The following is a 16,357-nucleotide window of genomic DNA, read 5'->3' as shown; positions in this document are numbered from 1 at the left end:
TACCTGAGCAGATCCTAAATAATTTCGATAGAGGGCAATGGGTTGTGGCTAGAAGAGATACAGCTATGGCCAGAATCTCGTGAAATCTTGTCGGATGATCGCTGTTTGCATCCTAATCCGAACCCTAAACCCAACATTTGATGGGATTTAGGATGTTGCTTTATCCTCTCTAGCCAGAACTGCTATTTTTTTATCCTAATTCTACCCCAAACCTCAACCCAACATCTCGCGAGATTTGGCCGTAGTCGTATCCCCTCTCTTCTGGTTAATGTAGTTCCGCCTGTCAAACCAGAGTCAAACTACAACGATTTAAACTGAGCTCAACTCAGTCAAGACGACTTTAATGAGTTCTGGAGCATTTCTACCCTTTCACATTTACCATAGTATCAATAGGCGTCCGCAGGTATGAATGATTTCAGTGGTTTCATTATTAGGCCAGATGAATAAATATTGTAAGTGTGTTTCGGTTTAATAACTACGCAACATTATTTATCAGCTCGCAGATGCGTTCTACAGATCACAGACGACACTTTCTGCAATATTTTAATATCAGCTAACAAACATCTTAACACCTTCCTGTGGCCGTGTAATAATTATTTAATACGGTAAGTTAAAAACTTGTATGGTCTTTTTTTTTAATGCAGGATTTAGTGTTCAGTCCTTGCAGGTCTGAATCTTGAATCTCTGGTTATTTTATATTTACACATGATAAACTGTTTAGTAAATGTATTGTACGCTTGGCTTGGCTTGCCCTCGATCTATATCGAGAAGTCCAAAAGTCAAGATTTTTCATTTGATATGTCAAAGGTGTCAATAAATCAAAACAAACTTCACACATGAAAAAATACTATTAGGCTACTGTAGTATTTACTATAGTAAACAGCAGATTGTTTTTGACGCTTACCATTAAAGTATGCTACATTATTTACTACAGTTTATTAATTCACTAATACTACAGAAGAATACTGCATACAGTATACACATTAACAAATTATTACATATCAAAAGTGTAATAATTTTCTATAATAAACTACAGACTACTGTGGTTTACTAAAGTAAGTAAATACGGTGAGTTCTATGTAATATTTTTTTACAAGTTGATCAATTTTATTATTATTTTAAGGAGAATGTCTATGGAATTAGATGTGTTTGTGGGAAATACTACTGTCCTGGATGAAGACGTTTACCAACTGTGGTTGGATGGATACACAGGTTAATACATTTTATAGACTTAGCTTGTAGTAAACTTAAGCTTGTTTTTAATTTAAATAGGTTTTAAAATCTAAATGTTAATGTACATAATGTCATATATAGAACTTTCAGTGCATGCTTTACATTACTTCACATGACATTTATGCATTTGGCAGGTGCTTTAATTTATTCAAAGTGCCTTACAGTGCTTTTAAAGGCAGGGTGCATGATCTCTGAAAGACAGTGTTGACATTTGAAATCACCTGAACAAACACGCCCCTACCCCAATAGAATCTGGATCTCCCTTTTGATAGACCCGCCCCACATATACGCAACTCAGGCAACGATGTCGGTTAGTAGATATGCCACTTACTGCCTATTGGCTACAAGTGTGTTTTGGTACTCGGCCCAACTCCCTTTTCCAGTGTTTTTCAAGAATCATGCACCCCGCCTTTAAGTTTTAACAGCATGTGCTGCATAACCAATATCCTACCACATGAACATGCTATATTGTTTAATATATGTCTCATAATGATATACTCTTAAAGTCACAGATGCAGTAAAAATGCGGATGGAAACAGGAGTCTTGCTGGAGTGTGAAGCCAATGAAGAAGTTCTACTCAGTGACACTATGGACCAATTCAGAACTTTTCAGATGTTTGAACGTCTCCTACAGTCTCCTTCAAAAGTGGCCAATCAGCTTGTGTTTCAGATCTCTCCTCACCATCGAGCCATGCTCATAGAGAGGTCTGTTCTCATAGTAATGTTAACTTGATTAAAGGGATAGTAAAAATAATTTACTTGTTCAGTTGTTTCAAACCTGTATAAATTTCTTTGTTTTGCTGAACACAAAGGAAGATATTTGAAAAAAAAAAACAATCAGATCTGGGGCACCCTTTACTTCCATAGTATTATTTTTTCCTACTATGGAAGTCAATGGTGCCCCAGATCTGTTAGGTTACAAACATTCTTTAAAACATCTTCTTGTGTTTAGCAGAACACAGATATTCTTACAGGTTTGAGACCATTTAAATGTTAGTAAATGATGATTAATTTTTCGGTAAACTATCACTTTAAGTGTGTTATGTTTTCAATATTGAAATAACACTGGAAGACAATAATGGAAGACAAGAATAGTGTTCATGAAATATATTTGTCATTAGCTTTGAAGTAGGGCAGACAGTACACACACATGTCACCTGTAATATTCAGAAGCAAAAAGCACTGTTTGAATTACATCAGCGTTTGTGTGTTGCCATACTTGTCCTGCAGGTATTATGAGTTTGACAGTGTGTTTGCCAGGGAGGTGCTGGGAAAGAAGCTCTCAAAAGGGACCAAAAAAGACTTGGATGACATCAGTTCAAAGACTGGGATTGCACTCAAGAGCTGTCGACGACAGGTGGTGTAGACACTCGTTACTAGGAACATTAATTAATTGAATACCTTATGCTTGGTATCTAAACAAATTGTAGGTCCTCCATATTAGATTTTTTTTTTATTCAGAATTTATATTTATAAATCTATCTATGATTCTTGAGTGAACAGTTGTAAAAGTTTTATTTTAAATTATGAATTTTGTATGGGCCTTGTGTTATACAAGATCACACTGCTAAACAGAAATGATAAACAGAAAAAATGCAGTTTTTATCTCTCTTCCAATATTTAGTTTGAGAATTTTAAGCGTGTTTTTAAAGTGGTGGAAGACCTAAAAGGCCCTCTGGTGGAGAATATACAACATCACTTTCTTCTGTCTGATGATCTGGCAAGGTGGGACTCTCTTGCATGAAGCCAAATTAAGCATTGATACACAGCAGTGTGACCTGTACCACATTAAAAAAAAACTTTCCTAATATATACTGGTCATAAAAATGATTTATATATTAAAGTTTATATTATTTTATAATGTAAATGTAGTAGTAAAAGATGTAGTACTGCTTGTGATGTAGTACTGTTAGTGTGTTATCTATCTGTGTACCTTTACCAAACTTTTAGCTTCCAAAATGATTAGATTACACACATGCGTCTTAAGAGTTAATGTTTTACTGTTATCCTTTTATTCATCCTTTTACTGTTTTTTGGTCTCTCTCCTCCACTCACTCTTTATCCATTTGCTCCTCTCTTTCTCATCACTCTTTTCTCTCAATGACTCAGTCGTGTCTCTCTGCAGGGATTATGCTGCCATTGTGTTTTTTGCCAACAGTCGTTTTGAGACCGGGAAAAGAAAACTACAGTACTTGTCTTTCCAAGACTTTGCCTTTTGTGCTGGTCAGCTCATCAGCTACTGGACTGTGGGGGCGGTTGGTAAGATGTTTTACATGGAAAATTGTTCCCTTTATAAGCACAATTCACCCAAATTCATTTTTATTTTGTTATCATCTCACCCTTGTTACATTCCAAAACAGTATGACTTCTTTCTTAAACTTAAAATGTTGCTTATATCCAGTGGTGGCCGGTGACCTTTTTTGAGGGCGCTCGATGTGAGTTCGTCACAACATGCATTTTTCAAAATATGTGTTCCCTGCGTTGAGAGATTCTGTGTGCATCACATTCACGCTCGCGTTTGCCAGATACTCGCATAATCTCATTCGTAATCAGAGTTTACTGTTAAGTTAGTGTCTTGCGTGTATTTTGTGAACGTGAGCGTATTTTTTATCATAAATTGTTTTGACGCGTGTGCAGCAGGCACTTATTTTGACAAAACACGTGATGCACATGGTTCACATGATGCAACAAACACATATTTTGAAAACCCACCAATGCTTATATCATTTTAACAAAATCATTGCAGTGACAGAGTTGTACAGACTATCAAACTGATCCCTTCATCGCCATATTGTTCAGCTTTTTTCTATTTTTTTTATGGTTAAGGAAATATTTGTGAACAATAAAAAACTAAAAGAAAGTGCAGTGCAGGTATATACAGTCTCATATTGCTTCTGTTTTCTTTTTTACTTTTCTATCAGACACCATGATGGAGGATATTGATGTTGATCTAGAGAAAGAGTTTCTGCATGACTTGAAAGACTTAAAAGTTTTGGTTCATGATAAGGACATGCTGGATCAACATAAAAGGCATGCAAGTAACTTATACAGATGGTCAAGCGTAAATGTGTAAATATGATAACTGATCAATTCTTCTGCTTATTGTAGTTTGGTCTGTGCACAGCTAAAGGGCAAAATCAGTGTCTTTAGTGAGATGGAGGCTAATTTTAAGGTAAGAATTGTTACATAAGTAATTATTATGTTGCTTTTCTTAATTATTTGGTCCAAGTCAATCTATTTAAAAAAAATTAAAAATATTTTTTTCTCTAATTAAAGGAACTTATATTTTTGGGACAGTTAATTTTTTCCTTCCCAAAACAAATATTGAAATATTCATTCATATGACTTTTACAATGTGAAACGTTTTTAAGATTATGAAAACATTTCAGTCAAGTGACCCTAAACTTTTGAATGCTGCTATGCTTTTTATCACATATTTCATATGTTTTAAAATTATGTTGCTTTAAAGGGATAGTTCACCCAAAAATATTTTTTTTCCATCCTCATGTTGTTCTAAACCTGTATGAATTTATTTTTAATGATGAATACAAAAGAAGATATTTTGATAAATTATGGTAAACACACAGTTGATAGTAACCATTGACTTCCATTGTAGGATAAACAAATACTATGGAGTTCAATGGGTACCGTCAACTGTGTGCTTACCATCATTTATAAAAATATCTTCTTCATCATTTATCACAATACTTCCACAATACTTTAATATTTGTTTTCCTACTATGGAAGTCAATGGTTACAGCAGCTGTTTGCTTTCCATCATTTATCAAAATATCTTCCTTTGTGTTCATCAAAATAAATTAAAAACTCACGATGACAGAATTAAATTTTTGGATGAACTATCCTTTTAAAGACCATTATCTTTCTTAAAATGTTTGTTGTAGACTTTTAAATTATATTGAATTTGAGCAAAAACTATAAAGTGCCAGTGCATAAACGCTCTGGTTGAATTCATCTTAGAATTTGTCAAGAGCTCTGATTAACATCGCCTCAAAACTCACACATACCAAAGACGTCCGAGATCTATTCATCGACCTTGTGGAGAAGGTAATATAGATCAAAAGCACACCAGGTGATAAAATCACACATTTACTATCAATAAAAGTTTTAGGTGGAATGTGAGAGAATGATGTTGGTTCTCTTCTCAGTTCATTGAACCGTGCCGATCAGATAAGTGGACGATTGGAGACCTCCGACTTTTTCTCACCTTCTACAGCAGCTCTGCGCACACGCTTGAGGCTTTCAGGTCAGTTCAGATGCATTTAAAGTTCAGAAGTTCCCTATTGTTTGTTAAACACATGGTTGTTTTTTCCACAGGCATCGAGCAGTTTGGGACAGATACATGGATGTCATCAAAACTTGCATCCTGAAAATGTACCATGATTAGATTATAGTATATTTTCTATGTAGGTTAGATAATTCCTACACCTGTTTGACCAAATATCCCTGTAATACTTTTAATGTTTAAAGCCAGTGACTTCTCTTTGTGTCTCTTATTTGTAAATCTGTTCATTGCCTCAGCTCTCTTATAGAGGTATTTAATTATAAAACTTTTTATATACCATAAATCTGCCTTTTTTTTGTTATGTTTTATAGGTTTAAAGTAATCGGGTAATTATTCTTGTGCAGTAGATTTGTGTTTTCCCACAGTGAAACTGTATGTGAATGAGTGCCCTCGGGGAAAGGGGGTGGGTCAGCAGCAGGGGTCTACAGTTGGCTGGTCAGATCTGAAGTTAGATGGATGAGGAGATACTTTTACTACCTTATAAAACCCCAGAACCGTGACACATGTCACCCCCGCTGCCCCTCCAAATGGTCACAAATGGAAAGTTGCTGTAAATATCTGCAGAAACGTCCAGCGGCCTCCTCATGGGAATTGCACTGGCAATTAAGTCCCCCTGCTGTTTTTAAAGATAAGGTACTGCTGTTGTTTCCATCAAAGCCATTGTATTACCTTTGTGTAATGAAGATGCATGACATTCCAGAGTGAAGTGTTACAGTAAAATCAGGCATTTGCCTCCAGTATTTGTGTCTGCATTCCTGTTTTGCAGCATGCAATCTATTAAGGCGAAAATGGGAAGTAATTAAGGCGAGAAAACATAAACAAGAAGGACTAGTGCCCAAGAATAAAAACACACCCAAGGCCTGTAAATATAGTTAATAGTTAATAAATCCTTTGTGTTTTGTAGACCTGGAGAGCTTGTGCTATTTGCAATTTTTATTTCGTTTCGCTTGAGTGATGCATTTTGGATTTGCTGTGGAAACCAGGAATTTAAATCATTGGGGGCTAAAGGAAAACAAACAGGAGGTTGAAGGGTGGCAGAGATACAGGAGCTGTGCACGAATGGGTGGAGGGAAAGATGTGGGCCGTCCTAAACGTCTTTCTATAGTATGCACATCAGCATTGCCCCCTTGTTCACATTCGTAATACAGTTTACATTGATGCAAGAACTGCCAGAGACCTGTGTGCTAAAACAAGAGCTCCTAAACAGTCTGTTGCAGATACAAAGCAAACGAGAGCGACTTTGAGAAGATAAAACGTTATCTTCCTGTGCAACTGGACATCATAAACTGCATCAAGTGAAGTGAGTTTTCATTTTCAGTGTTTTTAATTTGTGCACAAGTGATTTTGATTAGGCATGTACTACTGTTTACAAGTTTAGGGTCACTTAACATGTTACTCACAATGTTTAAAACCTATTTGTCTGAATGTTTTTGAAATTGTGGAGAAAATACAATGGTGCCACCATACTTATTTATTTTATTACAAAACAAAATACCAGATAGTGAAGAAACATCACCCATTAAGGAACTCTCAAAATCTCACCTGCTCAAAATGGCTACTCTCAAAATATTAAAATACAACCAGTTTTGATTTATTCAATTATCAATTACATTAGTTAATACCACAGGGCTGTTCTGATTGGTTGAGAAATGTTCCACGGGTATGCATTATTTTTTGATAAACGCACACCTAACCTGTCAAACGTCTTAAAATAAACCCCAGAGCAATGTCTTAGCAAAGTTTAAAATAATTGACTCCAGTCCATTGAATTATTTTAAAATAATGCGATGTAAAGGCACTCCGCATTTCCACCTTGGGTGTGCATTACTTTTGAATAATTCTGAAATTTTTGAATATTCTAAAATGTGGGGAAAAAAGTTCCCCTAAAATGTTTGAATGTTAGTGTTATAGAAAATATGTAGTCTCTAGCATGATGAAGCTTGTATGAGAAAATTCTTTTTTTCATTCCAGGACATTATTATGCCTTGTTGTGCCTTGACTTTTATGATGAAATGCTTAATAACAAAACTTTTGTAATCTGATCGGAGGCTCTTTTGATCTACAGAAGCCTGCCTGTAGATTAAAAACTGTTACACAGAGCATAAATCTTCACAGCCTTAAGGGTAGGAATTACATCTAGGCATGCCCCTACTATAAACTCTTAAAATATCATGTATGGATTAATGCACTGTTAATGCAACTTAATTTTACTATATGTACTGTTATTTTTGTGTATTTATGACTTGTACAGCACTTTCTCTTGTGTTATTTTAAAATGTGCTTTATAAAAAATAATGAATGAATGTTTAGTGAGTAAATATGAAATTAGTCATTGGAGAGCATGGATTACATTTATAAAAATGTGTAAGCCAAACAAAATTCAATGAATTAGTTGTAGGATTACACAAATTTGGTTTAGTGTTTATAGAAGATCTGATTAGATGGTATTGGCCATGCAGTCATATCCTGCAGAGCACAGACATTGGGCATGTTTCTGCTTTTGTTGGGCAGGCTAGATTTGCTGTTCCAGAATAAACAGAGCAATGCTTTAGAAATCAATGGAGAGGGTTTTTTTATATCTTATTATATGCACCAACTTGCCTCTAGCCATTGCTTAGTTTTTCAACTTGTACATACCATAAAGTCATAATATACAGTAAGTTACATGTTTTTACATTCTATTTCTTTCTATTTTTATCCTATTAAAGCTTGAATTTTCATGATGGTTCTGAGTGGTTTATGATGGTTTGGACCTGGTCTAGTTGAACACAGTAAAAACATGACTTTCTTTCTTTCTTAGTATTTTGTCTTGTTGTAAGTTCAAATATCTAAAATTCTTAAATGAATATGAAATATTTTTGAAGGGCATAATGTCTAGTTTTTAAACGAAATGTAAAATGTAAGTAAATTTGAGCTTAAAACCAAAACAATATTACATCTTTTAAATTTTTTTTTAAATTAAGTGTTTAAGGAAAAAAGTAAGCTTATTTCTAGATTTATTTTCTTACCTCATTGGCAGATATTTTGCTTGTTTTAAGCACAAATTAATTTAAATTTTATTTATTTTTTTTTGGTCAAAAAAATGACTTATTTTCTAAGGTCATTTTTCTCATCAAAAAAATTCATCTTGATTTAAGAATTTATAGATATTTGTACTGAAAACGACAAAAATACCAAGTAAAAAAAGTCATTTTTTGCATTGAAAGACCGTTAAACCAATTGTGATCCTGTAAAATTCAGGCAAAAATCTCAAATTTTGATTTCACATTGATGTTAACCTTTGACATGGCCTTACTCGGTCAAGGTTATATTTTCACCTGTTTTTTTTTTTTGTAATTGCAAAAAAACAGTAAATATAAAAATGACTTTAAAAATGATCTATGATGGGGTCACATATGTGTGGGCGCTGTTCTTTGTAAACTTTGTATCTGCAATTGCCTCCATTGTTGTTGTTTTTACAAGGCCTCACCCACCTGTCTGTCTATCTACCACCTCTATATATTTCCAAAGCAGACAGGACGTGAACCTCCTTGACCTCTCTCTTTGATTGGCTGCCTTCCTGAATGACTTTAGAGTGTGGAGTTTTACAACATCCAGGCATTTGTTCATCCGTCCAGCTGCGTGTGTGTTCTCCTCTGTTAGTGTTTTCTAGCCTGTAACTATGAAGGCCACATATGTGCTACTTTGCGTGGGTCTGGTTGTTCTTCCTGCTACAATCTGTCAGTCTCCTGCTGAACGTGACACTTACACAGTAAGTAACTGTGACAATTTGTGCATATTCTTCTCCATCTCCTCCTCCTGTAATCTTCTGTCCTCCTTCCTTACTGGACGTGTAAATATCATCAACCTGCTTTGCTCTTCTTTCTATATCCTACATTTGTTATATATTACTTATCTTAATATATGGTGTTGCTGTCAGACATCAGTCTGCGTTAGATGATGTTTCTGTAAATGAAAGTGCTTTGGTGTGACTGCTAATGATTAAAGATGAGCATAATTGTTTTTTTTTGCCAGGAATGTACAGATGGCTACGAGTGGGACGTGCAAACTCAACTCTGTCGAGGTGGGTGGAAGGTCATGTGCCAAAGATGATGAAAAAGTGATACATTTGTCCTGTAATTATCTCGTAATGGTGAAATGTCACATGCACAATCCCTCTGTCCTCATCTGACTGTTTTTAAATGTTTATTTCATCCTGATGAAAACCCTGAATTTCTCTCTGTCTTTTACATAGACATAAATGAGTGTGATACCATACCGGGAGCATGTCAGGGAGAGATGAAGTGTTTTAATCACTATGGTGGTTACCTGTGCCTTCCTCGCTCTGCCTCTGTTATCACCGCCCCTGAGCCGTCCAGCCAATCAGAGCCCAGTCTGCCCCTGGAGACTAGTGAGGCCTTTAACCCCTGCCCTGTCGGCTACAGAGCCCAAGGAGATGCCTGTGTTGGTGAGTTATTTAAGTTTTTGAGATGGTGCTGGGCAGAAAACGGCCAGAAAACTGAAAATTTAAATGGTTTTACATTTAAGAGAATTCTAGATAGTTTGTATTTATAAGTTTGGCTGACAGTTCATTTATAGGAAGGACGGAAAATTACTTAAGTGTAAATAAATAGATACATAAATAAATAAATGTAGAAATACAAAAATTTATAAATAAATAAACACATACACACAAAAATGCAGTAATAAATAAGTAATTAACTGCATGTGGAAATTAGTTAATTAAGTGTAAATAAATGAATACATCAATAAATGTAGGAAATAAATGATACAAAAAAAATGATACTTTTGACAAGATACACTGTAAATAAGTTAAAGTAACACAGAAATATGTGTTGATTTGACAAAAATGCTGTGTATTTTTACAGTGTATATATTTATTTATATATTTATGTTTATCTGCATTTATTTATTTCTGCATTTAATTAATTACTTATTTATTTCTGCATGAATTCATTTATTTAATTCTGATTTTTTATTTAATTCATTTATGCTTTTTATATTTATTCATTTATTTTTTTCATTTATTAACTTTATTCATTTCTGCATTAATTAATTACTTATTTCTACATTTTTTATTTGTTTATTTATTTATTTACACTTAAAGGAACAGTATGTAAGAAATGTATATCAATGAATCATAAAATGGCCCTGATATGTCACTAGACATTAATAAATCATTTTCATTTCAAATACTTATATTACTGACAACAGTGGTCCGGCCAGGATATTGTCATTTAAAAAGTGGAGTTGCAGCCCTCAACTGATGTTTATGTTGTCGTTTTGTGTATTGGCCACCAGTTGTGTGATTGCAGTACCAGTTTTAGCCACAAGTTTTGTGATTGCAATACCAGTTTTGGTCACAATCCTACATACTGTTCCTTTAAGTCATTTTTTGTCCTCCATACATTTATGCATGCGTGCTATGTAGTTGATGAGTGCATTAAACCCATGACCCTGCCGTTGCAAGCGCTATCCTTTTGCGATTGATGCATTTAAAGAAATTTGTTTATGTATGCGTCATACAGACATCAATGAGTGTGAGCTGAACCTGCATGACTGCCAGCCCAGTCAACAGTGCATCAACACAGTGGGAACCTTCACCTGTCAGTGCCCTGATGGCTACAGTAAGATTGGCATAGAGTGTGTGGGTGAGTCTAACACAATGATCGTATCTTTAAAGCATCTTTCATTTTTTTGGAGTGCTGTGTCTAAGTACCCTTTGTCATCTGTTAGATATCGATGAGTGCAGGTACAGGTATTGTCAGCATCGCTGTGTAAACATCCCTGGGTCTTTCTCTTGTGAGTGTGAGCCTGGATTCCAGCTGGCGGGAAATAACCGATCCTGCGTGGGTGAGTCCTTGAACCGGCCACAATATCTAACATGCAAAACTTGATTAATTTTAACACAAGTATATTAAAAATCTCAATCAGCACCTAAGGTTTTAACATCTCTGTTATTTTCTTAGATGTGAATGAGTGTGAAATGGGGGCACCGTGTCAGCAAAGATGTTACAACACTTATGGTACATTCCTATGTCGCTGTGATCAAGGCTATGACCTTGGATCGGATGGCTTTTCATGCAATGGTTAGTGTTTAGTGGAGAGCAAGTATAACTTTTTACCAATAGGAGATGGGCTGAATGTAATTCAGTTTTATTTCTTTCCATACAGATACTGACGAGTGCAGCTATTCCAGTTATCTTTGCCAGTTTCAGTGTGTGAATGAACCAGGAACATTTTCCTGTGTTTGTCCATATGGCTATGAGTTACTCGGAACGAGACTCTGCCAGGGTAAAAGTCTTTTGTGTTAAAAAATAATCCTATTATTTACAATTACACTACACTTATTGACTGCTCCTTTGATTCTCAATTGGTTTTGCTTCAGGGCCCAAATTTACATCAGATACTGGTGCACCCAAAAAAATTATTACACTGTTCAAAATGGTCAAAAAATAAATAAATAAATATATATTTTTTTTACCATTTTAAACAGTGAACATATAATATGTATATATATATATATATATATATATATATATATATATATATATATATATATATATATATATATATATATATATATAATTATAATGTTACGTAAAACACATATGTGTTTTAAGTCTCGTCATATTTTTAAAATGTGAGAATATACAGTGAGCTGGGATCGAGTGTGACCAAGGACATGTCCCAAATCCACATCCCCCCTCTCTTACCCCTACTCTATTATCAACATTTACCGTTGTTTTTATTAAAAGCAAAAAAGCCCCGATACTTGAGAGAATGTGAGAATACCAACAAAAATTGACCCAATCAGAAAAGACCTGGCTGAGACCGATTTTTTTGGTTACGATCCTCAAGTTTAGAACTGCTATTATAGACTGCCAGTGTCCAAAAACCATTTATTATCAGTTATTTTGACTGGTTAAAGCAATGTTGGTTAAAAATAGATAATTTCCTAGAAAACAAAACAGTGAACATTAATAGCATAATCATCACACATGACTCACAATTATTCACACACATTCAGTCTTCACAGTTTCAGTTACTCATAATAATTGTGTATATAGATGTGAACGAGTGTGAAGCTGGCACCCATCAGTGTGTGGAGGGACAGACCTGTGTGAACATTCATGGTGGGCATCAATGTGTGGACTCAAACCGCTGCCAGGACCCCTACGTGCAGATGTCAGAGAAGTAAGCAATGATTTGTTTAAACACACTCATATACACAAAATCGCATACATGCACATAATATACAGTGGCAATAAACATTATAGTCACTTATGCCACACTTAAATATGTATGAAAAATACTACATACTTACATTACAGATATTAAAGGAAAACACCACCATTTTTCAATATTTTACTATGTTCTTACCTCAACTTAGACAAATTAATACATACCTATATTTTTCAGTGCGTGCACTTAAACTTTGTACAGCATTTTGTGAGTGTGTTAGCATTTAGCTTAGTCCCATTCATTCCTATGGCTCCAAACAAGCTTTAATTTAAAAGCCACCAAACACTTCCATGTTTTCCCTATTTAAAGACTGTTACACGAGTAAGTATGGTGTCACAAAATAAAACTGTTGTTTGGAGCCATAGGAATGAATGGGGCGAGGCTAAATGCTAAAACATTCACAAAGTGCTGTACAAAGATTAAAAGTGCACGCATTGAAAAAAGATAGGTATGTATTAATTAATCTAAGTTGAGGTAAAAACATAGTAAAATATTGAAAAACGGTGGTGTTTTCTTTTAACTTGACACCAGTTGGTTTAAAGTCATTGCCAAACTTACTAGGTTTTAAGTTAATTACTACAGTGAACATATTTCTGGCAAGAATCAAGCTTACATTGTTTACAGATTTAGACTGTAAGTCTAAAAACACTCCAAATGCTTTTTCATTCACTGTTTTCACTATGTGTGAATTTGAACCATTTCAAAGCCCTTTACAATATTAAACACCCTTTCCTCTATATCCGTTTATTTATTTTCTCTGTTTCTGACTAGTCGCTGTGTGTGTCCTGTGGTGAAGCCAGAGTGCCGTGATCATCCCTTCTCAATCGTGTATCGGTACATGAGCATCACCTCTGAACGTTCGGTTCCCTCAGATATCTTTCAGATCCAGGCCACCAGCGTCTATCCTGGATCCTACAACACATTTCGTGTCAGCTCGGGGGATGACAATGGAGACTTCTATATACGGGTTAGTCAGGTTCTGTGACTAATTATAGTGGTTATATCGTTTGTTGTGTAAATGGGGTTTAAGAGTCAAAAATTATTCCTAAATGCAATTCATCTCTGCAGCAAATCAACAACATCAGCGCCATGTTGGTTCTGGCCCGACCAGTGACTGGACCAAGAGAGTACATCCTTGATCTGGAGATGATGTCTATCAATCCTGTCATGAACTACCAGACCAGCTCTATTCTACGCCTTACTGTTTTTGTTGGGCCTTATGCTTTCTGAGGAGATCGATGGAGAGATAAATATAGAAAAACACAGATTTTTTTAATACTATTTGCTATTTTATTTTTATTTAGTATGTTTCTGCTTCATTGCGGCTGCTTTTAATATCTTGACATTCAGCAATGCTGTTCCAAGAATTTACGGGTGAAATCATCTTGTTTTGTGTCTCTCTTTGGCCTTTAAGTGTGGGCCTATTCTTGGAAGTGCTAAAGCTGAACGTGCTGAACGCTCATTTCTTCTCACTTTGTCACGGTGGACTCATTCTCACACATGCATGCACCATACAAGAACACACAGACACACACAAACGGTGGTATTGCTTCTACATGATGTGCCATTAGAATTATAAGAAAAATATATTACATTTAATATGTAAGATAAATATATTTCCCTGCATACAATTTACTTGTGTATTCATTTTTGTACCACTTAAATCTCATATAAAACGAACTACAGATAGATCCAACACTCGAAATTTTTAATTTTTTATATAGTATATAATAGTTTAAATGTTTTTCACATAATTGTGTTTTTTTAAATAAATAAAAAATTCCTAAACTTGGCTTTCTATCTGTTATCACCAAGAGCAGCTTAATCTGGTATGGTTACCTATCCTTCATTCTTTTATTGTCTAAATGAATGTGTGCTTTTGCAGTTGTCTCTGGTAGCCTATTTTCAGACAGTCACATAACGGTTGATGTACTGAGATGAACCAACAGAAAAGATCAAATATGTCACTGGTGCGGTACCCTTCAAAAAGCTTTGCACCTATAGAGTTCATATTATGGTACATATTGGTACCAAATGTATTTGATACTACATATTAGGACCTTTTTAAAGAGCACTGCCCCAGTGATAGCTGGGGTCTATATTTTGATCATTTTTTTCTAACGTTGTGGACTGATGTTTATGTTATGGTATGTAATTCATTGAAGTCTCTTGGCAATGCCAGAGAGTAAATAAAATGTATTTCTCAGGTGTCTCCACATGGTGACAGTGTAACACTGGTACACACATGGTGAGATTTTTGCCAACTATAAACATCACTGCACTGTATAGAAATATATGCAGCTTTTTGTTAGATAATCATATATTTTATGTTACTTTTACTTAAAAAATTAAGTTAAACAATTTCAACTTGATATAATCGGTTATGTCAACTTTTCAGCCAAAACTGGTAGCACTTTATTTTACAGTACCTGTACTTACCTTGTAGGCCTACATGGTAAATATGTTACTTTTGAGTATCTACATGGTCATTTAATGGTATCAGTAACTCTAGATAAGTAATGGGTAACCAGATGCATCCTTATAGTGTATATACACTGTAACTAACATGAAACACTACTGTAATTACAAATTTATGTACAATATAAGGATCTAGTACTTACAAGCCAGTGTGGGTTAATGACAGTACTTATAGTGTAGGTATACTGTAACTAACAAGAAACACTACTGTACTTACAAATTGTATGTACATACAGGCCAGTGTAAGTTAATGACCAGCACATATAGGGGCGGTTTCCCGGACAGGGATTAGACTAGTCGTAGACTAAAATAAATTTAAAAGCTGTCCAAACTGAAAACAACTTGCACTGACATATCTTAAAATACATCAGTGTCCTTTGTTTTGCCTCAAAATGCACACAGGTAATGTTTTTAGTAAGGATTGTTTGTTAAAACTAGTTATATTTCATAATTAAACTATGGCCTAGTCCTGGCTTAAACTAATCTCTGTTCGGGAAACCACCCAATAGTGTATTTATACTGTAACTAATGAGAAACAGTATGTACTTACAAATTGTATGAACAATATATACAAATATACCAGTTCTCTACCACAATGCATCTTATTTTATGGTCTAACTAGTAAATATACCTTACAGTGGCATATGTATACTACCTTGTAGCTTAGATGACAGGTCCTATGTAATAACTGAGTAAAATGCAACACTTTATTTTACAGTCCTGTTTCAATGCAGTTACTTTGGATGTAAATGTACCCAGTAGTTAATGCATACGGAATTTAATGGTTGGGTTTGCCTCACAGTGGCATATGTATACTATATGCAATATCTTAGGTGGTTGGTCCTATGTAATAACTGTGTAATAATTTCCATGTAGTTACCATGAATGTACTAGTGAATGTACCCAGTAGTTAATGCTTGGGTTTAAATGGTAAAATACAGGACAAAGATACTGAGTACAAAAATGGCACATCAGTAGTGTTTGTTATTAGTTATCATGTACACTATAAGTACCTTTCATTTATCTACACTTGCCTGCATGTACCACACACTTACCCTGTATATACAATTTGTAAGTACAATAGTGTTTCTTGCTAGT

General features: G+C 34.8%; 2 protein-coding genes across 8 annotated transcripts; both read left to right on the top strand.

Annotated features, from left to right (window-relative positions):
• The first annotated feature begins 254 nt into the window (after positions 1-254).
• fibpb (fibroblast growth factor (acidic) intracellular binding protein b) lies at positions 255-5,724 on the top strand. Of its 4 annotated transcripts, none has more exons than XR_010544102.2 (12): positions 255-403; positions 497-605; positions 1,124-1,212; positions 1,740-1,938; positions 2,464-2,590; positions 2,858-2,958; positions 3,359-3,492; positions 4,155-4,263; positions 4,342-4,405; positions 5,212-5,323; positions 5,400-5,497; positions 5,569-5,606. XR_010544102.2 is itself a non-coding variant. In XM_065287005.2 (12 exons), the coding sequence occupies exons 3-12, from the start codon at positions 1,128-1,130 to the stop codon at positions 5,636-5,638; spliced, it is 1,068 nt and encodes a 355-aa protein (XP_065143077.1). In that variant the 5' UTR covers positions 261-403; positions 497-605; positions 1,124-1,127; the 3' UTR covers positions 5,639-5,724. The 4 variants fall into 4 exon arrangements, 3 of the variants coding, with proteins under 3 accessions (XP_065143077.1, XP_065143076.1, XP_073668655.1); XM_065287005.2 differs by having other exon boundaries at positions 261-403; positions 1,746-1,938; positions 5,212-5,298; positions 5,569-5,724; XM_065287004.1 differs by having other exon boundaries at positions 264-403; positions 5,212-5,298; positions 5,569-5,724.
• Positions 5,725-5,969: 245 nt separating this feature from the next.
• Positions 5,970-14,569, top strand: efemp2b (EGF containing fibulin extracellular matrix protein 2b). 4 transcript variants are annotated; one of them, XM_065287001.1, is made up of 12 exons: positions 5,970-6,836; positions 7,602-7,659; positions 9,050-9,287; positions 9,551-9,599; positions 9,771-9,983; positions 11,065-11,187; positions 11,273-11,389; positions 11,506-11,625; positions 11,711-11,830; positions 12,607-12,733; positions 13,553-13,748; positions 13,850-14,569. In XM_065287001.1, exons 3-12 carry the CDS (start codon positions 9,198-9,200, stop codon positions 14,009-14,011), a joined length of 1,317 nt encoding a protein of 438 aa, XP_065143073.1. In that variant the 5' UTR covers positions 5,970-6,836; positions 7,602-7,659; positions 9,050-9,197; the 3' UTR covers positions 14,012-14,569. The 4 variants fall into 4 exon arrangements, with proteins under 4 accessions (XP_065143073.1, XP_065143071.1, XP_065143070.1 ...); XM_065286999.1 differs by lacking the exon at positions 7,602-7,659; XM_065286998.1 differs by lacking the exon at positions 7,602-7,659 and having other exon boundaries at positions 9,047-9,287.
• Positions 14,570-16,357: the final 1,788 nt, after the last annotated feature.

Source organism: Paramisgurnus dabryanus, chromosome 18, assembly GCF_030506205.2.
Source record: "Paramisgurnus dabryanus chromosome 18, PD_genome_1.1, whole genome shotgun sequence".
Lineage (NCBI taxonomy): Eukaryota > Metazoa > Chordata > Actinopteri > Cypriniformes > Cobitidae > Paramisgurnus > Paramisgurnus dabryanus.
Note: the sequence above shows the minus strand (reverse complement) of the source record. Positions and strands in the feature narration are given on the sequence as shown.